This window comes from Xenopus laevis, chromosome 4S, assembly GCF_017654675.1.
Source record: "Xenopus laevis strain J_2021 chromosome 4S, Xenopus_laevis_v10.1, whole genome shotgun sequence".
NCBI lineage: Eukaryota > Metazoa > Chordata > Amphibia > Anura > Pipidae > Xenopus > Xenopus laevis.
Genome location: NC_054378.1, coordinates 11,993,612 through 12,018,664, shown reverse-complemented (window position 1 = coordinate 12,018,664; position 25,053 = coordinate 11,993,612). Strand labels below are relative to the sequence as shown.

The window sequence follows — 25,053 nt, the reverse complement described above, 5'->3', positions numbered from 1 at the left end:
CTGGTCTGACAAGGGATGCTGGGATTTGTACTATAGGCTACAGGTCTGACAAGGGATGCTGGGATTTTTACTACAGGCTACATTTCTTACAAGGGATGCTGGGATTTGTATGTCAGTAACAGTTAGAAGACCACAGGCTGCAGGTCTGACAAGGGATGCTGGGATTTTTACTACAGGCTACAGGTCTGACAAGGGATGCTGGGATTTTTACTACAGGCTACAGGTCTTACAAGGGATGCTGGGATTTGTACTACAGGCTACAGGCCTGACAGGGGATGCTGGGATTTTTACTACAGGCTACAGGTCTGACAAGGGATGCTGGGACTTTTACTACAGGCGGTCTGACAAGGGATACTGGGATTTGTAGCTCAGTAACATTAAGAGCTAGAAGGCTGCAGGTCTGGCAAGATATTCTGGGATTTGTAGTTCATTAAGAGCTAGAAGACCACAGGCTACAGGTCTGACAAGGGATGCTGGGATTTTTACTATAAGCTACAGGTCTGACAAGGGATGCTGGGATTTGTACTATAGGCTGCAGGTCTGACAAGGGATGCTGGGATTTGTACTATAGGCTACAGGTCTGACAAGGGATGCTGGGATTTGTTCTTTAGGCTACAGGTCTGACAAGGGATGCTGGGATTTGTACTAAAGGCTACAGGTCTGACAAGGGATGCTGGATTTGTATGTCAGTAACAGGTAGAAGACTACAGGTTGCAGGTGTGACAAGGGATGCTGGGATTTGTACCACAGGCTGCAGGTCTGACAAGGGATTCTGGGATTTGTAGGCCAGTAACAGCTTAAAGACCACAGGCTGCAGGTCTGACAAGAGATTCTGGGATTTGTAGTTCATTAAGAGCTAGAAGACCACAGGCTGCAGGTCTGACAATGGATTCTGGGATTTGTAGTTCATTAAGAACTAGAAGACCACAGGCTGCAGGTCTGACAAGGGATTCTGGGATTTGTAGGTCAGTAACAGCTAAAAGACCACAGGCTGCAGGTCTGACAAGGGATGCTGGGATTTGTACTACAGGCTACAGGTCTTACAAGGGATGCTGGGAGTTGCTCTATAGGCTGCAGGTCTGAAAAGGGATGCTGGGAGTTGTTCTATAGGCTACAGGTGTGACAAGGGATGCTGGGATTTGTACTATAGGCTACAGGTCTGACAAGGGATGCTGGGATTTGTACTACAGGCTACAGGTGTGACAAGGGATGCTGGGATTTGTACTATAGGCTACAGGTGTGACAATGGATGCTGGGATTTGTAGTTCATTAAGAGCTAGAAGACTACAGGCTGCAGGTGTGACAAGGGATGCTGGGACATTCAGGACATGAGTAACAGTGACAGGGATTTGCAGCTCCAAAACTTTTTCCTTTAAAGCTTTTTAAGAAGTCAGTTTTATATACAAAGTGAGATGCAACGAGAAATATGGAAATTAATAGTATTGGAGGAGAAACACCAAGTGGCCAACTGTCAACTGTCACTCCAAACACTGGGTGACCCCTGTTATATGGGAACATGGGAGATTTCAGACTTTTCCCCTTAATCATTTCTTAACTTTCCCTTAAAGCTTTTTTAAGAAGTAAATGTTATATACAAAGTGAGATACAGAGAGAAATATAAATATTATTAGCATTAGAGGAGAAACCTGAACAGCAAGTGGCCGTCACTCCAGATGTTGCCATAGTGACCCCTGTTATATATTAACATAGGAGATTTCTGACTTTTTATTATTTCTTAACTTGCATTTCTGACTTTTTATTATTTCTTAACTTGCACTTATTTTAAATATAAAGCAATTGGAATCCCAAATGTTATTTTATTCTTTCTGTATTTAGCCTGACAGGTGTGTAGTCTCCCTGCATCCCTGTTCCTTCCCCCAACTCTCCTATAATCTATTAAAATGACAAACCAAGGCTAATATCCCAGACACCACCTAGTGACTCAATTTAGTAGTGATTTTCTTCATTTATATCATTATAATTCATTTATTCCCATAAATTGTCCCCCCAGTGTGTGCTGTGCATCCACTTACCTCTGATCCCAGAAATGAAAGTGAGAAATCCGTTATTTAACTGTCAGTTAGTCGTGCGGCCAAATGCCAGGATGTACTTCTGTGTATTTATCCTGAGTTGTCTGTAGTCTGCCTGTTTCCCCAGTCCTCCCATAATGATATTTTCTATTAGAATATACACAAAAGCCAGGCTAATATCCCAGGCACTAGCCAGTGTCACACTCAAATAATCATTTCTTTCATTTCTGCCATTATTTCCCTTAATGCCCCCGTGTATCAATGCTCCGCTCACCTCTGATCCCAGAGAAAAAAAAGTGAGTTTACAGCCAATCACGTTATATGTTTATATCCTGATAGTGATTGGCTGCAAGTTCAGCACATGTTTACATGCTGCTTAGATAAGTGGGACCCCAGTAAGGAGATGTGGGGGTTCAGCTCATGAATCTTTGATAAGGAATATTAATTCTAATGGCCAATGTGCTTAATGAGTGAGCCCTATTGAAGCCTCCCATGAGCCTCTATGGATTTGAAGCTTACACAGAAGATAATTAGCTGCCCTGGAATGCTTTAATTAATCTATAATACTGGCATCAATATTCTCTCCCAGTGTGCGTTTGACAGTGACGGACCCACAGTAGCCATTATGCTGCTCTGTCATACATCTCCCTTTCTGATTGAAGGTCTCCAGCAATGTCCCACCTCTACCAAAGGTTCCCATCCTTCTTGTACCTCTGTCCTACCGAGAGCACGTGTGAGTCACTGGGAAATTGGGGTTACAGTAAAAAAGGGACATTTATATAAATGATCATCTTTGATTCCTATCATACAGACCAACTGCAGGAAGCTTATTCTTTCTATCAGTCCCAAGTTCACCACAAATAACCCGTTTTTATTAAGAAGAAAATGTGGTGGTAATTTTTCCCATATTGTGTATTATTTTCATTGCCGTTTTGGCTTATTTGAACCTTGAATCTAAAATGCTATCTTTTTTATACCTGGTTGCTAGGCTCAGTCCCCCTGGCAGCCTGAAAGCAGCTGTATTATAAAGCTTGATGTGACGGCTTATTCTTATGTTATAATGTTTTAAAGATTCGATTACTCTGTGTGAAAAACTGGTCATTTTGATGGGTGCCCTGAGCTTTAAAATGGCCATAACATGGAATATATAGATCTTTCTATGTACAGGCAGCTTGAAGGGGTTGTTGACCTTTGAGTTCATAATTAGGGGCAGAATTATCAAGGGTCGAAGTAAAAATTAGAATTTCAAGCTATTTTTGACTATTTCAAATTTGATTAGTGATGGGTGAAATTCTCTCATTTCACTTCAAAAATTTCCCGTAAAATCCCGCAAAAGTCCATCACTAAATTTGACTATTCGAAAATCGAGATTTGTCATGTACTGTCTCTTTAAAACTTCAACTTTGACCATTTGCCATCTAAATCCTGGCAAATTGCTGTTTTAGCCTATGGGGGACCTCCTTGAACCTATTTGGAGTCATTTGGTGGAAGTAGATCGAATACGATCTTACTTCGATTCGAACGATTCGAATACAGCCTATTCACCCACAGAAAAAACTTTTTAATGAATTTTGACTGGTGTTTTTTTCTTCGAATTTCAAGTTATGGGAGTTCAAAAAAAACTCCCATTACTTCGAAATTCGACCCTTGATAAATCTGCCCCTTAATGTTTACATGAATATCTAGTAAACTTAAGGTATGAAGATCCAAATTATGGAAACATCCGTTATCCAGAAAACCCCAGGTCCCGAGCATTCTGGATAAAGGATCCTATACTGTACTTCCCAGTCTGCTTTATAAAGCCAGTCCCCCAACCCTTTGCAATCCAAAGAGCATCATGCCCCCATCTAGGATCCTATTAGCCAAGTATCCCCTGCACCCACTGGGCATGTCCAGTATTGTAGACTTTCCAAAAGTGGGATCTGGAGATACTTGGCTAATTGGATGGAACATGGCAGCATAGTGATCTTTGATAATATACCTCAGGTGGGTGCAATTTTTATGGAAGGTGTGCACCCACTTGGGTCACATGTTTAGCACTTTAAATCACTAGGAGACACCTAATATATTGGTGGATTTCAGTCCTATAAGGGATTTAATTACCTATCCAGGGATGTTGGCATCTCCCTCATATTGACCTTTCTGCTTCCTTGTCTTTTGCCTTGGCCTGAATAGTCTCTCTCAGGTTGTAGTTACCACAGCCCCACAGAAGATGTTTTACCGCTGTGTAATTGATCTCACTTTTTTTCTTGGAGGTCTCCAGCCATGAGATTGTGCACCAGTGCCCAAGATTCCTGTCTTCTTCATACCTTCACCTTCCGAAAGAAAACATAGTACTTTAGATACTAATGTATAACTCCAGCCTTGCGTGTTTCTTACTACACAGACAAACTATTAATTTGTACTTGCAAATAAACTTTTATCCCATTTATATGTAGAAGCTGCCATAGCGCTTGTCAGATAACATCTTTAGCAAAGAGCTGGTCCTCACAGATTCAGGTGATCCACTGGAGGTTATAATTTGATGGGAAAAAAATAACTTATGAATATTTAAAAGCTTTTCACAGCCTTTACGTCCTCTTAAATTAGACAACAGAAGCAGAAACACCATTGCTGTTTTGGAGAGAATACTTGCTTATTAACTTACAGCTGATTTGCAATTTGAAGGGAATGGGTCAAAGAAGAGAGAAAGTGAGAGGGAATGGGTCAAGGAAGAGAGAGAGAAGAGAGGGATGGTCAAGGAAGAGAGAGAGGGAATGGTACAAGGAAGAGAGAGGGGATGGGTCAAGGAAGAGAGGGGAATGGGTCAAGGAAGAGAAGGAGAATGAGAGGGAATGAGTCAAGGAAGAGAGAAAGAATGAAAGGGAATGGGTCAAGGAAGAGAGAGAGAATAATAGGGAAAGGGTCAAGGAAGAGAGAATGAGAGGGAATGGATCGAGGAAGAGAGAGAGAATAACAGGGAATGGGCCAAGGAAGAGAGAGGGAATGGTTCAAGGAAGACAGATGGAATGGGTCAAGGAAGAGAAGGAGAATGAGAGGGAATGGGTCAAGGAAGAAAGAGAATGAGAGGGAATGGGTCAAGGAAGAGAGAGAGAATGAGAGGGAATGGATCAAGGAAGAGAGAGAGAGAATAACAGGGAATGGGTCAAGGAAGACAGAGAGAATAGGTCAAGGAAGAAAGAGAGAATGAGAGGGAATGGATCAAGGAAGAGAGAGAGAGAGTGAGAGGGAATGGGTCAAGGAAGAGAGAGAGAATGAGAGGGAATGGGTCAAGGAAGAGAGAGAGAATGAGAGGGAATGGATCAAGGAAGAGAGAGAGCATGAGAGGGAATGGGTCAAGGAAGAGAGAGAGAGAGAGAGAGAGAGAGAGAGAGAGAGAGAGAGAGAGAATAACAGGGAATGGGTCAAGGAAGAGAGAGAGAGAGAGAATGAGAGGGAATGAATCAAGGAAGAGAGAGAGAGAGAATGAGTCAAGGAAGACATACAGAATAGGTCAAGGAAGAGAGAATGAGAGGGAATGGATCAAGGAAAAGAAAGAGCATGAGAGGGATTGGATCAAGGAAGAGAGAGTGAGTGAGTGAGTGAGATTTTAAAAATCAATAGTTTCTTACAGTTACTGTATCTCACACATTATCATCATTGAGAGTGTAATAATTTTAGGAACCCACTTTGCCACCTTCTGTGGGGCTCACCTGTTGGCACAGGGCAAAGCTGAGCCTCACAGCATGGAGACTGGCCGTGAATCCCATTTAAGGCAACTCCATTGGCGGCCAGCAAGTGGTGCTCCTCCAGCAGTCTCATGGGATCAGTGGAATTCAAGAAATAAAGGTCAAATTTACCTGACACGACTCTGCTTCAGAGATTCATCTCCAGTAAGAGTCTGCCAGTGGCATAGGTAAATATCCCTGTGCCCCACAGCAAAGATATTTTTCACTCGTACTGTATATACTCAGGTCCGGACTGAGAATTTAAATAGTCCCTGGCATTTCAGATAGGCCCAAACAGCCCCTACCAGCCCACTAAATACTGACTGTCTATGGCACCTTATAACAGCCCCTCTGGCATTTGTCAGAACCCACAGGTTGCCAGTCCGGGCCTGTATATACTGAAACGACTCCCACTGGACTCGGTATGCTTTCTGGGCTGCCCAGCAATTGCAGTTTTTGCTTCCTCTATAACCAAGGTCCTCTTTAAAACATGTCACTCTGTCTTCCAAACTCCAAAAATTAATATAACTCTGGGTCCCCTCCCAGTGTCTCTTAATCATCTCTGCTGCCTTTATTTAAAAGTTTCCAGCAGAGCAAAATATTTTTAAGAACCCACCATTTTTAAACCCTATAACCAGTGGTATAATCCAAGGAAAATGGTTGAATCAAAACAGCTCCAGACAGTAATTTTCAACTGCAATTTGTTTATTAAGCAGTGTAGGCACACTACATGTTTCGGGCAGAGCCCTTTATCAACGATAAAGTAGTAACTGACTTTGTCCTGCCATCCGTTCCCTCTTCCCTAATGTTCTCTGTCTCTCCCTGCAGCCTTTCTTGTCCAGCATTTCTCGCTCGCCAATCAGCCTCTCTTGTCCAGCCGTTCTGTTCCATTTCCTCCCACCAGCATTTCTCTCCTCGCAGCCTCTCTCTCCCCGCAGCCGTTCTCTCCCCGCAGCCGTTCTCTCCCCGCAGCCGTTCTCTCCCCGCAGCCTCTCTCTCCCCGCAGCCGTTCTCTCCCCGCAGCCGTTCTCTCCCCGCAGCCTCTCTCTCCCCGCAGCCGTTCTCTCCCGCGCAGCCGTTCTCTCCCCGCAGCCGTTCTCTCCCCGCAGCTTCTCTCTCCCGCAGCCGTTCTCTCCCCGCAGCCGTTCTCTCCCCGCAGCCGTTCTCTCCCCGCAGCCTCTCTCTCCCCGCAGCCTCTCTCTCCCCGCAGCCGTTCTCTCCCCGCAGCCGTTCTCTCCCCGCAGCCGTTCTCTCCCCGCAGCCGTTCTCTCCCCGCAGCCTCTCTCTCCCCGCAGCCGTTCTCTCCCCGCAGCCGTTCTCTCCCCGCAGCCGTTCTCTCCCCGCAGCCTCTCTCTCCCCGCAGCCTCTCTCCCCGCAGCCTGCTCTCCCCGCAGCCGTTCTCTCCCCGCCTTCCGTTCTCTCCGCAGCCGTCTCTCCCCGCAGCCGTTCTCTCCCCGCAGCCGTTCTCTCCCCGCAGCCGTTCTCTCCCCGCAGCCGTTCTCTCCCCGCAGCCGTTCTCTCCCCGCAGCTTCTCTCTCCCCGCAGCCGTTCTCTCCCCGCAGCCGTTCTCTCCCCGCAGCCGTTCTCTCCCCGCAGCCGTTCTCTCCCCGCAGCCGTTCTCTCCCCGCAGCCTCTCTCTCCCGCAGCCTCTCTATCCCCGCAGCCGTTCTCTCCCCGCAGCCTCTCTCTCCCCGCAGCCGTTCTCTCCCCGCAGCCGTTCTCTCCCCGCAGCCGTTCTCTCCGCCTCTCTCTCCACGCAGCCTCTCTCTCCCCGCAGCCCTTCTCTCCCCGCAGCCGTTCCCACTCCCCAGAGCCAGATTAAGACTAAACGGGTCCTAGGTAAGGTAGTGCTTCTCCTTGAACCACCTAAAGGTACAGTTGTAAAAGAAGCACTGCTATGTTAGCACATACCTCCCAACATTTTGGAAATAGAAAGAGGGATAGTTAGTTGTAGAAAAGTTGTAGCGCATCGAAACCATGCCACACCCCCTAATTACCATGTTCATTTCATTACAGTTTTGCACAGTCCCACTCTCAGAGACCCTTTGCAAATTACTTTGCCCATAAATAATTTTTTGTATTTTTTGGGGGTTTTGTCATTTTTTTGAGGGTTTTTTTGTAGTTTTTTTTGTGTTTTTTCTCAGTTCTGTCTGCCCCCTTCCTCACTCCCTGCAACAGTTCAACAGTCCCACACCCAGTCATGCACTGACCCACAGACCCTTTTGATAACTAGACATTTCTTTTAGCTGTACCTAAAGTATTCTGAGAATGATGAAGCTCCAGTAGTTCCACCATCAGGTCGCTGGCCTCAGATAATCATACCTCCCAACTGTCCCGTTTTTAGAGGGACAGTCCCTCTTTTGACAGCTCAACCCGCAGTCTCTCATTTGTACTGGAAAGTCCAGTTTTTCTCTGCACTGAACAGCTAGGAAAAGAAACAAAGTTTCTAACTTAATTGGCTTTTGGCCGAGAGCCCAGAACAGCCACTACTGCAGATAAGATACTTTCGTAAAAACTTTGAGATAAGTAATTGTAACAATATAAGATAACAGGTCCCTTGGGAGAAGTCAGACTCACAGCTTAAAGGGCAATTCACCTTCATTAGCAAAACTGTAATAACTGAAAAATACACAGAAATATGTTCAAACTTTCATAACCTGCCAAATTTTGTAAAATGAACATGGTAATTAGGGGGTGTGGCCACAAAAATAGGCATGGTCAAAAAAATTCACCAAGCAACTTTTTTGTCCCTCCTTTTATTTCCAAAATGTTGGGCGGTATGAGATAAGGACGCAAATTGATGTCACATAAGTCAAGTACAGTGGCGTAACTACAGGGGGAGCAGGGGGTGCGATTGGGCCAGGGCCTGCACCCCCTCAGGGTCCCCCAGCAGCCTGCGCGCCACTGTCTTCCGGCTGATTCCGGTCAGATAATAATGTACGGAGGGGGGTCCGGCTGCACGTGTCGCGCCAGGGCCCTATCTCCTCTAGTTATGTTGTTGGTCAAGTAGCAGAGACAGGAGGGGGTGAGAGAGAAATAGAGAGAGAAGGGAGGGTGAGGTGGGAGCAGCTAGACGAGTTCAAATTCCTTTGGCTTGAGGGGAAGTCGCTGCTAAGTTTCCACAGGAGCCTGGAGAAGCAGTGACGCTGCGACACTAACACAGAGCAACAAGTGCAATAAGAGAGCGTGTGTCAGAGAGCAGTGCACTACCTTCCTGTCACATAGACTCATGGATAACTTCCAGGCACAGCCGCACTGACACACATTTCTTATTACTCTGCTTTATCACTGCCTCGTGGCTATTGTTTATCAGGACTCCAGCTCCAAGCGTCTGATTGGACAGAGATCACGGGACTAGCAGCCAAATGATCATTGGCTACCCACAACCAATAAGGAAATGACTGCTTCAGGAGAGAGCTGCATATGTTCTGGCACCTCCATGAATGTCTCCTCCAGGGCCGTCACTGCACGGAGAACCCAGCAGTCCGGATAATTAACTCCTCCCCCAGCCATTATCTCCCTGCAGCCTCCCTTGTCTAGCCGCTCCCTCACTGTCACCACAGCCTGTTCAGACGCTCTGCCGACTGCGTCTCCCCAGCCAGCGCGACCTTAATCCTCCTGGCTGCTCTGTGTGCTACTTCCGGTGCTGTGTGGAGGAACAGCGCTGAGTCAAGGGCGCACACAGTGGCGACTCACAATACATTATATAAGATTCCCTCGTCTGTCCTGCTCTCACCTGGTAACTCTACCTGTGGCCCCAGCCCTCCATAGAAGCTCCGCCCACAAACTTTCCCCGTTGCCAGGTAACCCAGATCACGTGCCCCTACGGGACTTCCGCCGGGGAATGCTTTCTGCTTGAAGCCGGGACCCGCTCACGTGACGTCTCACCATGGCGGATACAAGCAATCGGCTCATGTTGGGCGCCGGCCTGACAGTTTTGTCGCACCCGATGATGTATGTGAAGGTGCTGGTGCAGGTCAGTGCCCTTTCTCGGCTCGGCCTGTGGCACACGGTTAATAGGCCCATTGTCCGTGTCACCAGAGCGTCTGTCTGTGCTATGGGAGCTGCTTAGGGTCATACAGCTCCTGTCAGGGCAGGGGGCGTGCAGATCCCTTATTTGTCAAAAATGGCAACTTGTCATCTGTGCTTGTCTGATGTGGTGTCACAAGCAGCCTGTGGTGGTGAAGAAGGCAGTGTCTAGCAAGGTGGTTCATTATTATTATTATTATGGGTCTGTGAGCTGGGGAGGGTTATGAGTCTTCATATAAATGTGCTGCTATTTAGAAGGGGAAGTGCGAATAGACAGCACATTATTAGGGAGGATTTCTTAATTGGCTAAAAACCATTACAGGAGCTGTTTACCTTTAAATGCATTCTCAGCAGGGGTGCTTCGCCAATGAGGCAAGTTGAGGCTGTCGCCTCAGGCGGCAGCGCCCCACTAGGTACCAGGAGCAGCAAAAATGCTGCTATTGGTACTTTAAGAGCGAATTTCTGTGGGAGGGGGGGCAGCAGCAACTGGGGGCCAGGATCGCCCCTGATTCTTAGTATGATATAGAGAGGGCTATTCTGAGACAATTTGCAATTTTATTATATTATTTATGGTTTTTGATTTATTTAGCTTTTTTTTTTTTACCCAGTTTGCAATTGAATCCACCTGGTTGCTAGGGTCCAAATTCCCCTAACAACCATGCACTGATTTCAATGAGAGGCCGGAATAGGATCGGCCTGACTAGAAAGACGAGTAATAAAAAGAATCCATAACAATTAGTGGTGTCACTAGATACCACTAAAATGTTGAGGTTGACTTACTAGGCCCCCAAAATGTTGAGGTTGACTTTTTTTTTTTTACCAATATTTATTGAAACTGTATAGGAATTAGGTGAAAAGAGTTTATTGCGTCCACAGCCTTACGCGTTTTATGTCATAAACACTTAATCATTAGCCTATGATTAAGTGTTTATGACATGTAAGGCTGTGGACACAATAAACTCTTTTCACTTTGAACTATTTGCCTGGTGGAAGTTTGCCTTCATTGAGTGCCTGCTCCAAATTGGTTTTTCCGTTTGTCCGCTCCCTGTGCTGAGGGGTTAAGGCGGTGCACCTGGGCCACTTCCCCTTTGTGGTGAGTAATCACTTTACTTTTGGAGACCCTAATATCTCAGATACATCATTGTATATGAATTAGGGCCTCATGGGGCCCCTATACCTCCTGGGCCCCCTGCAGGGTCTGCTTCCTCTAGTTACGCCCCTGATAACAATAATTTACAGTAGTGATGTGGGGGTTGGGTTTTTCTCGACCCTTAGCCCGCCCTCATCCGACTTCCGCAATTCTTTTATAAACCCGTGCCGCCAATGATGTCACAAAAGGAGCGGCGCGAGCAGGCACGCGGCTATAAAGCCAGAAGTCGGAAGCCGGCATTTGACTGGAGGGGAGAGTTGCAGAAAAGCTCGAGTGCGGGGTCGGCCTGATCCCGCCTGACCCCCAGATAAACCAGCGGGTATCGGGCCAGCCCGCACATCACTATTGTACAGGTATGGGACCTGCTATACAGAATGCTTGGGGCCTGAGATTTTCTGGATAACAGGCCTTTCCCTAATTTGGATCTTCATACTTTAATTCTACTAAAAAGTCATTTCAACATAAAATAGACCCAATAGGCTGATTTTGCTTCCAATAAAGATAAATTATATCTTAGTTTGGAGCTACTGTTTTTATTATTACAGAGAAAAAGGAAATCGTTTTTAAAAATTATTTGGATACAATGGAGTCAATGGGAGACAGTCATTCTGTAATTCGGAACTTTATGGATAACCGGTTTCCTGCTAACGGATCCCATACCTGTACCTAATAACTCCCTGTTATGGGTCCGTGTCCTCCCAAACAATCATTGTCGAGTGTTTTATACAGGTCATGGAACTCCGAGGTAACTTCTAATATCCTCATATTTTACAACTGGGGGTACTTTATTTATTATAATACACAAATTTTAGTAAGTCATGTGACAGAAATGACATCACTACTCACCGTTTATAACTGATGACATCACTACTCACCGTTTATAAGGATATCATTTACAGGATATTCATGGCTTTTGTGTATTATATATATATATATATTAGAAAGTCGTGTTGACTTATTGATAGCAGCACAATCTACTTCATCCTGCGGTTGTCCCGACCCTCCAAGTCCACAAAAACTCCCTATTGCACCAGAGGGTCTCCGACATGTCTGATAAATCTCATTTGTGACGTCTTAAAGTGCTTTGGCAGTGGTGTAGGTATAGGAGAACAGTGCACAGACCAGGCAGATGCCTATACTGCTCTTCCTCTCTACTCCGGCACTGGCACTGATCCGATAGAGGATAGAGCCTTCGGCATAGACAAATAGAACTTTCACTATATATTGCCTTGATGGCCACAATTAAAGGGCTTGTTCACCTTGAAATGAAAGTCACTTGGCTGTGCATGGTTGCTAGGGTAATTTAGACCCTAGCAACCAGAGAATTGCAGAAATTGCAAACTGTAGAGCTGCTGAATAAAAAGCTAAATAAGTCAAAAACCACCAATAATAAAAAATAAAAACCAATTGCAAATTGTCTCAGAATATCACCCACCAATAATAAAAAATAAAAACCAATTGCAAATTGTCTCAGAATATCACTCTCTACATCTAAAAGTTGACTCAGAGGGGAACAACCCTTTTAAGCATCCTAAAGCCATTTTTGTGGGGGGTGGGGCATGGTGTAGGAAGTACAGATAGATTGCTGGTTAACAAGTCTTTTTTTTTTTTTTTTTTTTTGCTTTAGGTGGGACACGAGCCATTACCGCCAACCTTGGGAAGAAACCTTTTCGGGCGTCAGGTCTACCAACTTCCAGGTCTTTTCTCATACGGTGAGTCTGGTTAATCCACTATTCACATACGGTTTGGACATTCAGAACGGCATCTCCGTGGCCAGTTGTTGGCAGCATGAAGATGCTGAAAGCTGTTGTTTAAAATGGGACGTCAAGTGTATTATCTCTCCAATAAATGCTCCCTTATCCTTGCCTTTATGCAGTGTGTGACTGGGTTCAGTCTATAGCAGGGATTTTGTTATTTAGAGCCCCCTCCATCCCTTTCATGTTCAACATTTGACCCCCCCAATGAAAAAGTAAGTGATATGTGAAAAAACTACTGTTTCAGCCATTAGGCCTTAAAGGATTAGCAAACTTCAAAATAAATCAATGTAAAATTGATGAGGGTGCTATTCTAAGCACTTTTGCAATGTACATCCATTATTTATTTTTAATTCCAAAATAATAAGGGATACATGTACTGTTAATATGAATTCATTTTCTTACAATACCACCACCTGCTGGTCAGTTTCTGACCACCAAGTAGTCGAGAAAGAAAGAGGCTGCTCTGATGTTCTTCTGCTTAGGAAACAAATTAGAGACCTTTCTTAAATCTTCCCTAATCAGAAGAATATCATTGCAGCCTATTCTCCTCTCATTCATATTAACAGCACATGTATCCTTTAATATCTGGAATTAAAAATAAATAAATAATGAATGTACATTGCAAAAGTGCTTAGAATAGCCCCTCATCAATTTTACATTCACTTATTTTTTAAGTTTTACTTATCAAATTGAAAATAAGTTTTCGCTCCAAAACATCATCCTAATTGATCTTCAGGATTGGCTGCCAGGAATATGTCAGAGACAAAATAGGCATTCTTCCCAAAACTCTGTCTGAGCACCCACACAGCCACTGCATCACTAACTAACATATGATAGAATAGCACCCAGATTATTTTTCTCATATACAAACTGTAGCCAACTTGATTTTACATCATTACTTTTTAATTTGTAACCACTATTAAATTGGCCTGTCCATTTCATTGTAACACAAGGTAGAACTAGGGCTGTCCCTCATTTCAATATAATCAGCCCTGTGAGGCCTGTGATCATAAGATAGTGAAATTTGGGGAGGTGTAGTTCAGCAACAACATTCGGAAGCCTCATTTCTGTCTTTCTCCTTCGCAGCCAAACATATCATTAGTATAGATGGGAGGAGCGGCCTCTTCAAGGGCTTGGTTCCTAGACTGTGTGCAGGAGCCATTGGAACTGTGGTGCACAGTAATGTCTTGCAAGTAAGTTACCCTGTAGCAATAGAACTATAATTGTATATATTATCACATATTCACTGCTCTTTGTGCTTAATAGTCTCCTGTGTTTCCTCTTCTTTCTGCAGCGCTATCAGGATCCCAATTCTAGTGAAGTAAGTTGTCCTTTAATTATCTGGATTCCATAGAGCAGAGGTCCCCAACCTTTTTTTTTTTTTACCCACGAGTCACAATCAATTGTAAAAATAGTTGGGGAGCAACACAGGCATGGAAAGAAGTTTCTGGGGTGCCAAATAAGAGTTGTGATTGGCTATTGGTAGTCCCTATGTGAACTGGCAGCCTACAGGAGACTCTGGCAATGAACTTTGGTTGTTCTGCAACTAAAACTTGCCTCCAAGCCAGAAATTCTAAAAGCAGCACCTGCTTTGAGGCCACCGGGAGCAACATCCAAGGGGGTTGGTGAGCCACTGGTTGAGGATCACTGCCATAGATGCTTTCCTCTCCTTGCATTTGTATATATAGTTAAAGCTAAGTACCTTATTCTTATAACCCTTAAAGGAACAGTAACACAAAAAAATGAAAGTGTATTAAAGGAATGACAGTATAATGTTGTATTGCTGTCCAGTGGTAAAACTGTTGTGTTTGCTTCAGAAACTTTACTTTAGTTTATATAAACAAGCTGCTGTGTAGCCATGGGGCAGCCATTCGAGCACAGGATACACAGCAGATAACAGATAACTTTCAGCGAGTTTGTTCAAACACCTTCACCTGTGCAATCGTGCTCACTCTCCAGTCAGGCCACACCAGGAAGCCCAAAGGCAATTTCAATAGACAAGGGTATGGATGGAGCACATCAAACGCAGTCTCTGCCGCAAAACATTCTTTATTGCATCACAACATGTTTTGGACCCCAAGGATCCTTTATCAAGTGATAAAGGATCCTTGGGGTCCGAAACATGTTGTGATGCAATAAAGAATGTTTTGCGGCAGAGACTGCGTTTGATGTGCTCCATCCATACCCTTGTCTATTGTAATCAGATAACAGATAAGTACTACTATAGTTTATATAAACAAGCTGCTGTGTAGCCATGGGGGGAGCCATTCAAAGCTGAAAAAGGAAAAAAGGCACAGGATACACAGTAGATAACAGATAAGCACTACTATAGTTTATATAAACAAGCTGATGTGTAACCAAGGGGGCAGCCATTCAAGCACAGCATACACAGTAGATAACAGTTAAGTACTACTATAGTTTATATAAACAAGCTGCTGTGTAGCCATGGGGGCAGCCATTCAAGCACAGGATACACAGTAGATAACAGATAAGTACTACTATAGTTTATATAAACAAGTGGATGTGTAACCATGGGGGCAGCATTCGAATACTGGATACACAGTAGATAACAGATAAGTACTACTATAGTTTATATAAACAAGCTGCTGTGTAGCCATGGGGGGAGCCATTCAAAGCTGAAAAAGGAAAAAAGGCACAGGATACACAGTAGATAACAGATAAGCACTACTATAGTTTATATAAACAAGCTGATGTGTAACCAAGGGGGCAGCCATTCAAGCACAGCATACACAGTAGATAACAGTTAAGTACTACTATAGTTTATATAAACAAGCTGCTGTGTAGCCATGGGGGCAGCCATTCAAGCACAGGATACACAGTAGATAACAGATAAGTACTACTATAGTTTATATAAACAAGTGGATGTGTAACCATGGGGGCAGCATTCGAATACTGGATACACAGTAGATAACAGATAAGGTCTGAAGAATCCTGTTGTATGCTATAGAGCTGCCCCCATGACTACACAGCATCTTGTTTATATAAACTATAGTAGAGTTTTTGAAGCAAACCAGTGCAGCGCAACAGTATATATTTTCTTTACTTCAAAACATTTTCATTTTTTGGTGTTACTGTTCCATTAAGCTACACAGGTTCATGGGAGTCTACCGAAACAATAGGACACCAAAGAAATACTGAGCCATCACTTCAGTATATATACTAGTTTACAAAAAGTCATACACCCAAGTGCAGTCCCTCCTGTAATAATGGTTCTGTTAATTAACCCCACTACAGCCAGTCACTTGTGCAGCTACATGCAGCATAAGCAATTAGGGTAGAATTGGAACTGAACTTGCAGAACTGTAGAAGTGGAATAGACAATGTCTTGGACTGTTTGTCCTTTATGGTTCAGAAAAAATAATGGGCGTGATTATTAGTAATCCAGTAATGCACCTTGTTCTTTGAACTGTAGTATCACCTGATGGTGAAGGGGATTTTTACCTCCCAGTAGTTTAAAAGCATTGCTTGTGTTTGAGCTGACCCTGCAGGTGACATTATTGGGCACAAACAAACCACTGAGTGGCAATCTGATGGCACAGCAAGTATTCTTGGCCACTAATATTGCTGTTGGGCCAGTCTGACTTCCAGTTCAGGACTGAGATTTAAAATAGGCCTTGGCATTTCAGGTACATAGAGGCCCACTCAGCCCACACAGAGGCCCACTCAGCCCACACAGAGGCCCAAACAGCCCCCACCAGCACCAACTCAATACTGACTTTCTATGGGACCTTATAGCAGCCCCTCTGGCATTTGCCAGAACCCATAGATTGCCAGTCCAGGCCTGCTGACTTCCAGCAGACACTTTATAGGCTTAAAACTTGACTGTCAGAAGGCTGCTGTGCATCTCTGCTGGTACAGCATCCCTCTTTATAAGGTAAAATCGAATATTTTGTAGGACTTCACTCAAGCAAAAAATAGTAAACCGTGAAATTAAACCTACTTCTCTCATGACTTGTATTTATTGTCATCTTTTGTCTTGTTTGTTTAGGAAAGTGAACAGAAAGATGGCTCAACCTCACTGGACCTCATTGTCAAAGAGGTGAGTATGCCTCATACCCCCAAATGCAATAAAAGACACTAAGTTTGCCCAGGAGCAGTGACCCATAGAAACCAATCAGCAGGAAGCATTTGTTGAAAAGCAAACATCTGATTGGTTGCTATTGATTACTGCTCCTGGGAAAACTTAGTGCCTCTCATTACATATAGGGGATAGTGTTCTGCAGCTACAACAACAAACAGGATCTGTACTGTTAGCAGTTTGGTCAGCTGGATGACAATTGTACAACAAAAAGTGCTACATTTGCCACAGTTTAGTGTCTTATATCAACCAATAAGGTTACAGGTGGTCGGTAAGTGCCTCCCATTGATTGGTTGCTTTAGATTGACCAGGCCTGTAGCAAACTTTGAACCTTTTATTACATAAGGCCCACTGAATGTACAGGTATGGGATCTGTTATCCGGAAACCCATTATCCAGAAAGTCCCGAATTAAGGAAAGGCCAACTTGCATAGATTCCATTTTATCCAAATTTTCCAAAATTTCCTTTTTCTCTGTACTAATAAAACATTACCTTGTACTTGATCCCAACTAAGATATAATTAATCCTTATTGGAAGCACAACCAGCCTATTGGGTTTATTTAATGTTTACATAATTTTCTAGTAGACTTAAGTTAGGAAGATCCAAATTACGAAAAGATCCGTTATCCGGAAAACCCCAGGTCCCGAGCATTCTTGATAACAGGTCCCATACCTGTACCAAATGCATCATAAACATTTCCCTAGCCTAACTTTAAATTAGAAACATATGTCCTATATTGTCTGCAGGCTGTCGCTCTATGTGCCAATGACATAGCACATACGCTGTGGATCATATGATATCAATGAGCCTTCATTTGCTGATGTTCGTACACATTATACATGATGTTCTACTGACAAAAACAATGCCTATTTGTTTGGTAAAATGAATCCCATGTTGATTGACTGCTGGGTGTGTTTAATGAACCTTTATTGGAACAGAAAGTCATATGTTTACCATTTTCTAAATCGGGTCTGTTTACCCTTTAGGATATAACAAACTCTGTGCATTCATGTAACATTCTGTGTTGAGCTATTTTTTCTAGTTTTCTGAAAAGGTGCACATTTATCACTGACCAAATGTTTTTCTGTTCCAGACAACTCAGGAGATGGTTGCCCGTTCAGCAGCTGCCCTTGTTACACATCCCTTACATGGTGGGTCACCAATCTTAACCGGATTCAGCACTTGTCCTTTGTTTAAAGGACTAAACTTCTCATTGCCCTGCTCCAAGCTCCATCCAGCCTTTTTGTAACTTTCCCTGCGTGTGGACCTGGCATAAAACCGCAGTTTGTTGACTTGGATCTTGCAGGAACATGTGCACTCGAATCTACATCTGGAATCCGCTTTGACTGCATGCTCCTGAAAGATCCATATCGGAGAACTGACAGAAGAAGTTCTGAAGACAGGGGAAGATAGCAACTTTATAGGTCAGGTCCACATGAAGGGAAACTTGGAATATATGCTGCTGGTACATGGCTTGGGGAGGGAGCATTAAAAGCCCATAATACAAATCCTGTTTTGCTATAAAGGAATACACGGAATGCCTACAACATAGCCTCTCCAAGTTAGGGCTAAAAAACTGTATAATAGCTATATAAGTGTATGTGTTATTTCTTTACAGTGATCACTCTACGCTGTATGGTGCAGTTTATAGGAAGAGAGACCAAATATAGGTAAGTGTTTTGGTTTCAAGAGTTAAACCTCTCTCTCCCATTTTCCTATATCCCTCTTGACACTGAATGGTGTCGTCAGCTAAATTAAAGGACCAGTAACACTAAAAAATGTTATGTAAATAACACATTTATCTTGGACAAAGTTAATTATTTTTATTGTTTTATACATAAATACCTAGATAAGATCTGTCTTCTGATTGTGTGCTGCATTGAAAAGGCGATGGGGCGACACATTCTCCTACGTATACGAGGATTCGTACGATTTTCGGACCGTGTGTGGAGAGTCCCGACATTTTTCGTCCGGCGGAGATCAGTCGTTTGGTTGATCAGACAGGTTAAAAGATTTCTGTCGGCTGTCGATAATATCTGCACGTATTGCTGAATCGATTTTCAGAGGGAGACTGTCACTAGCTTTGGTTGGACATATCTTTCGTGCGATTGCTGTCAGGGGCAGAACATTGGCTGATCTGTTCTTTTGTACTTTATTTGATCTCAATGGTTAGTTTCAGGTCGGGAGATGGGAAAGTCCGATCATACGATGATTTGTACGATCTGATCTTTGCGTCTATGGCCAGCTTTATTGTCAGTCTCTGTTTGTATCAAACAGTTTGTATTGGAGAATAATGAATTAAATGAATTCCCAGCAGTATCCTTAGCCTGATTTATTTCTGAAGGGGTCAGATAGTAAAGAAAAGAGCCCGTGGCCTGCAATCGCTGTCTGGGTTTCCGGGTCTTCCAGAAGATTTAGGGCTGCCCTGTGCATTGACTTACTTCTCACAGCCGGTACAGGAGTATTCATCACGCTGATAAAAGATACAGAGTGGCGGAAAAACCCTTTTGAAGCACAAGCGACTAACTACCAGTTAGAAAAGTTTTTCTAGTAGGAGGCTTTTTTTTTTTTTTTAAAATGCAGCACACAACTGGAAGTGGGATTTTATCTAGGTATTTATGTATAAAAATAATAAACTTTGTCCAAGATACATTTGTTATTTGAGGGGGTGGAATGATTTTTTTACTTTTAGTGTTACTGTTAAGAAGTTAAAATAAGCTAAGCATGAAGTCCATACCATTATATCATTAGGATGCAGTTTGCTTAGATGTCTTTCATTTCTTTAGAAGTCCCTCTGCCAGACAACAAGAAGATAGTAAAAGTGCAGTGGGGCATAGGTAAAATATACAGTGCTGACAGTCAGGTACTTAACTGCCATTTTTTATAAAACACATGATGCTGGCTGTTAAGTACAGTATGTGCTATGATTAATCCTTGGGTTGATACCCTTGCTTTGGGTTCACGTAAGTTGTTAAGTGCTGTTGCAAGTGCCTGCGAGTGGAGCTCTACATTGACAGACATAAAGCACTGCTGTATTGAGATCGGAGTTCCTTCTCCCTGTCAGAGCCCAATTCCACCCATGGCTTGTGTACAGGAACCCCTCTTAATACTAATTAGTAAGTGTACTGATTTCATTTTTTACGCCTTTTATCTTGAGTACGCCTCATGCTAACTAATCTCCATTCTCCAATAGTGGGCTCTTTGGATCCATTGCGACGATATACAGAGAGGAAGGCATTCTTGGCTTTTTTGCGTATGTATAATCTATTATTCCGATGTCTCCGTTTCGCAAATGTTGTTTTGCCCAAAAACAAATTCCCTGTCTGAACCAGTCCATTGAGCAATGAACACAGGCTGTAAAAGACAAATTTATCTGGTGCCCCAATTCTGCCTTTCATTTGTCCCATTTCTGTAATGCTTTGTGCAGACTGATATCTAGCATACACAGTATTAGCAGATATTTCTTTGTTATATGGGTAGGGTGGGCACATAATGTCAAAACCTCTATTCACTGCTAAAAACCGAAGGATTTTGCCTTTAAAGAGGTTGTTCACACCTTTAAATTAACTCCTAGGATTATGTAGAGAGTGAGAGTGGTTTTAATTTTTTAATTATTTGTGGATTTTGTTATTTAATTTTTTATTCAGCAGCTCTCCAGTTTGCAATTTCAGCAATCTGGTTGCTAGGGACCAAATTCCCCGAGCAACCATGCACTGATTTGAATAAGAGACTGGAATATGAATAGGAGAGGCCTGAATGGAAAGATGAGTAATAAAAAGTAGCAATAACAATAAATGAGTAGCCTTACAGAGCATTTGTTTTTTAGATAGGGTCAGTGACCCCCATTTGAAAGCTGGATAGTCAGAAGAAAAAGACAAATAACTCAAAAACTATAAAAAATAAATAAATAATAATGAAAACCAATTGAAAAGTTGCTGAGAACTGGCCATTTTAGAACATACTAAAAGTTAACTTAAAGGAAAACTATACCCCCCAAACAATTTAGGTCTCTATAAAAAGATATCACATAAAACAGCTCATATGTAAAACCCTGCTTCATATAAATAAACCATTTTCATAATACTATACTTTTCTAGTAGTATGTGCCATTGGGTAATCATAAATAGAAAATTGCCATTTTAAAAAAGGTATTGTAAAGGTATTAACCTTTTATATCGGGCACCTTGTCCTTTAAGGTGGCCATAGACACACAGATAATATCGTACAAAATTAATTTTCATACAATATTTGGTACGTGTATGGTGGGAAAAGAACCGACCAATATCGGCAGAAGACTTGGATATCGGTCAGCTCGTTGATCTGGCTTGACGGAAAATTTTAATCTGGTATCATTGAAGGCACCTGGTGATCAGATACAGGTAGAATTTTATTGTTTCTCCCTGTATATCTGACCATTCAGCTCTACACGTGTGTATTGAAACGAACAATTGTTTTTGGAAGGATCTTGTCCAAGAAAAATTGTAATTGTTAGATCTATGGCCACCTTAACTAATGGTTTAGTGCAGGGATCCCCAACCTTTTTTACTCATGAGCAACATTAGGATGTAAAAAGAGTTGGGGAGCAACACAAGAGCAAATAAGTCTCTGGAGTACCAAATGAGGGCTGTGATTGGCTATTTGGTAGCCCCTATGTGCACTGGCAGCCTATAGGAGACTCTGTTTGGCCAGTACACCTGGTTTTTATGCAACTAAAACTTGCCTCCAAACCAGTAATTCAAAAATAAGCTACTGGTTGGGGACCACTGCTCTATATGTACTGGTAGCCTACAGAAGGCTCTGCTTGGATGTACACCTGGTTTTTATGCAACTAAAACTTGCCTACAAGCCTGGAATTCAAAAATAAGCCCCTGCTTTGAGGCCACTGGGAGCAACATCCAAGGGGTTGGGGAGCAACATGTTGCTCGCGAGCTACTGGTTGGAGATCACTGGTTTAGTGCGATAGGGAAAATGACAGCAACCCTGGTCAGAAGGAAAAGAAGGGGCAAGGAGCAGTTTTGGGGCAGAGAGCACTTCTACCCAAGAACTGGCTTCAATCATAGCCGAGCAAAGTCCACCACCATTCCCTAACTTGCACTTCTTAGTGCCACGCACAGGCAGCCTTTTATATATGGGGGCAGCTGCACATAGATTTGGATGAAATCTGTCATGATTTGCAAATGAATAGGATAAAGATATATAATATTGTAGAGGCCTCTAAATCTTAAAGCCTTTGCTGCTGCTCTAATCCTCTTTATTATGTTCATCTCCAGGGGATTTATACCAAGGCTTTTAGGGGACATTTTTTCACTATGGATCTGCAACATGGCAGCATATCTCATAAACAAGTATGCTCTGGAAAATGGGGTAAGAAATGTTCTAGTTCTAAAGCAAACCCCTCATCTGTGTAATGGAGTTCCTATAATATATCCTCTGTGGCTGTGTCGACTGCCAGTCTTCTGCTAAACCATAAAGTGAATCTCTTCTTTCTCTTTAGGCCGTCTGTGAGATGAAGAGTTATTCTCGGGCATTTACAGGGGTGAGTTCCTATACACTTATATGAGGCGATGTGTGACGAGACCTAGTCAAGCTATGATATGTATAGTAGTTGGGTTACAATTCTACCTGCCTATAAAACTGTAGGTGGAATATCCCTACAAGCCAGGTCTTTGGAGGAAAAGGATATACGTCTCATTTTAATTTCTGCCATGAATAGACCAAAGCAGGACAGTGCAAAGATAAAGCAGCCATGTTATTTTCACTTAAAATAGAAGAATGTTCTTCTAACGTGTGTTTAGGAAGATTCCCATAGGGGAAAGCAAGCAGCAAATCGGCTTCTATCATCACTCCTTAGTGAGTTGGGCCTTGAAGCTGGATCATCCCCAGGAAGCCATTTGATATTTTCACATATTTCTTATGTGTCTCCTGTCTTATTCATTAGTTCCTGGCCAGTATATTGACATACCCATTTGTCCTGGTTTCCAATATCATGGCTGTGAATAACTGTGGGTAAGTATCTTTGTTTGGGTCTGGGACACACATGAGCTTGTGCGTAGGAACCAGACTGTGCTTAAAAAATCTCTTTATGTTACAGGTTGGCCGGGGGGCTGCCTCCTTATGCTGCTGCATATACTTCTTGGACAGACTGCTGGACACAACTCAGCAAAGAGGTACCCCACCACACAGAGCATTGTTATTATATATCTCTCCCATTTATCTTGAGAGGTTTTGTATGTCTCTGAAGCACAAAGCCTGTTAAGGCCAACAGAGCCACTCTTTCCATTTGGATCGGTATCACACATCCCATAGAATGTTTTAAAGGAGTGGTTCACCTTTACTTTACCTTTGACTGTGATGTAGAGAGTGTTCTTCTGAGACCATGTGCAGTTGCTTTTAATTTTTTATTATTTGTGGTTTTTGAGTTATTTAGCTTTTTATTCAGCAGCTCTCCAGTTTGCAATTTCAGCAATGTGATCGCTATGGTCGAAATTACCTTCCAACCATGCACTCATTTGAATGAGAGACCGGAATATGAATAGTAAAAAAAAGGTGCAGCCTTGCAGAAAATGTGTTATATAGACAGGGTCGGTGACCGCCATGTAAAAGCTGGAAAGAGACAGAAGAAGACGGTGAATCGTTGGAAAACTATAAGAAATAAATAATGAAGACCAATTGAAAAATTTTCTTAGAATTGATTATTCTATAACATAAAAGTTAACTTAAAGGTGAACCACCTTTTTAATTGATGCTGCAATCCATTGTTTAGACTAGGAAAAGAAAAAAGGCCAGCGTTAGTCTAGAGATAACACAACATGAGTGAGTTGTTTGCGGGTAGTGTGTGCATGCTTGTAGGCAACACATTGCATGATCATGGCCACAAGCTGGCACTAAAAGGGTTAAATAAGCACCGTGGGTGGTCTCTAAAGACTTAGTGCCTACAAACATACTGCATTTAACCCTTCCTTTTCTTTTATTCTAATTTCAGGGGAACATCAATCGGGGGAACAGTCTGTTTTTCCGCAAGGTGCCTGCAGGGAAGAGTTATGTGGTAGCACACAAGAGATTTTACTGAAGGTAGAAGCTGCTCCAATCAGACCTGCTTGTTCCGCCTGGGAGGGGCTGATGGTGGAAGGTCGTTTAATATGTTCACAGATTGTTTACAATATATATATATATATATTTTTAATGATCATTCATTCTAGAGAACACCAAGGCCTTGTATAATCTGTATTGACATGTTCAAGAGTCACGCCATTCCTCCTTTGCACCTGTCTCTGCCAGAGAGGAGAGTACCTTTACCAAGGAATGTATTATGCAGCTAAAGGGTTAAGAATACAGTGTATATTATCTATTAATTGTAAATGCATCTTAATCTCCAGTTTATACCTTTATACCTAAAGTCTATTTGTTGAGTAAATGCCGCAGACTCCGCTAGATCCGACTTCCAAGCTTCATTCTCTGCACAGCGTCACAGGCCGCTTTTGGGGCATAATCGCACTCGTTTTTAAAAATGCATAGAAAATTGAAAATTACAGAGAATAAACTTTGGAGATGAAAAAAATAAAAGATGAATGTGGTTGTTGGGAGTTTGTGTCAGACTGGGCTCCTAGGGCTACCAGAGAACCTGACCTCTAGGGTCTACTTTTAAATTAAAGGTGATGTTCACCTTTAAATGAACTTTTAGTATGATATATAGAGTGGTATTCTGAGACAATTTGCTATTGGTTTTCATTTTTTATTATTTGTGGTTTTTGAGTTATTTAGCTTTTTATTCAGCAGCTCTCCAGTTTGCAGTTTCAGCCATCTGGATGCTGGGGTCCGAATTACCCTAGCAACCATGCACTGATATGAATAAGAGACTGGAATATGAATAGGAGAGGCCCCGATTAATAAAAAGTAGCAATAATAATACATTTTGTAGCCTTACAGAGCATTTGTTTTTGGATGCCGTCAGTGACCCCCGTTTGAAAACTGGAAAGAGTCAGAAAAACAAAAGCCAAAAAACTATGAAAAATAAATGATGACCAATTGAAAAGTTGTTTAGAATTGGCCATTCTATAACATGCTAATAGTTAACTTAAAGGTGAACCACCCCTTTAAGACAATAGCAGATAGTATAGAAGTTTTTGTTTTGAAAATAAAGGGCTGATGGGAATTGTCCCACACTAGGGCCTGGGAGATCCTCTGGTAGAGTCCTGCGCGGGTCCATTTTTTAGGAACCCGTATCCGGAACCTGCAATCCGCAACCTGGACCTGTAACACGTACCTTATCCACAACCCAGA

The 25,053-nt window shown here is 42.7% G+C and overlaps 1 protein-coding gene and 1 long non-coding RNA gene across 5 annotated transcripts in view; one reads left to right on the top strand and one right to left on the bottom strand.

Annotated features, from left to right (window-relative positions):
• mtch2.S (mitochondrial carrier 2 S homeolog) overlaps nt 1-24,958 on the top strand; it is a 61,215-nt gene extending 36,257 nt beyond the window's left edge. For 2 of the 4 annotated variants that reach the window (XM_018260164.2, XM_018260165.2), the window contains exons 3-14: nt 12,544-12,628; nt 13,760-13,866; nt 13,968-13,994; nt 16,683-16,733; nt 17,867-17,924; nt 18,392-18,443; nt 19,967-20,026; nt 22,044-22,137; nt 22,268-22,309; nt 22,712-22,779; nt 22,865-22,940; nt 23,756-24,322. In XM_018260164.2, coding sequence (XP_018115653.1) covers nt 17,879-17,924; nt 18,392-18,443; nt 19,967-20,026; nt 22,044-22,137; nt 22,268-22,309; nt 22,712-22,779; nt 22,865-22,940; nt 23,756-23,842 — 525 coding nt within the window. In that variant the 5' untranslated portion in view covers nt 12,544-12,628; nt 13,760-13,866; nt 13,968-13,994; nt 16,683-16,733; nt 17,867-17,878 and the 3' untranslated portion in view covers nt 23,843-24,322. Of the gene's footprint in view, nt 1-8,739; nt 9,714-12,543; nt 12,629-13,759; nt 13,867-13,967; nt 13,995-16,682; nt 16,734-17,866; nt 17,925-18,391; nt 18,444-19,966; nt 20,027-22,043; nt 22,138-22,267; nt 22,310-22,711; nt 22,780-22,864; nt 22,941-23,755; nt 24,323-24,939 lie in introns of those variants that run through there. The other 2 variants (XM_041562001.1, XM_041562000.1) reach the window with 2 other exon arrangements.
• On the bottom strand, nt 1,898-9,558 carry LOC121393450. The gene is made up of 3 exons (XR_005961071.1): nt 9,474-9,558; nt 4,134-4,345; nt 1,898-2,771 (listed from the first exon to the last, which is right to left on the bottom strand). It is a non-coding gene; the product is annotated as an uncharacterized LOC121393450 (long non-coding RNA).
• Nucleotides 24,959-25,053: the final 95 nt, after the last annotated feature.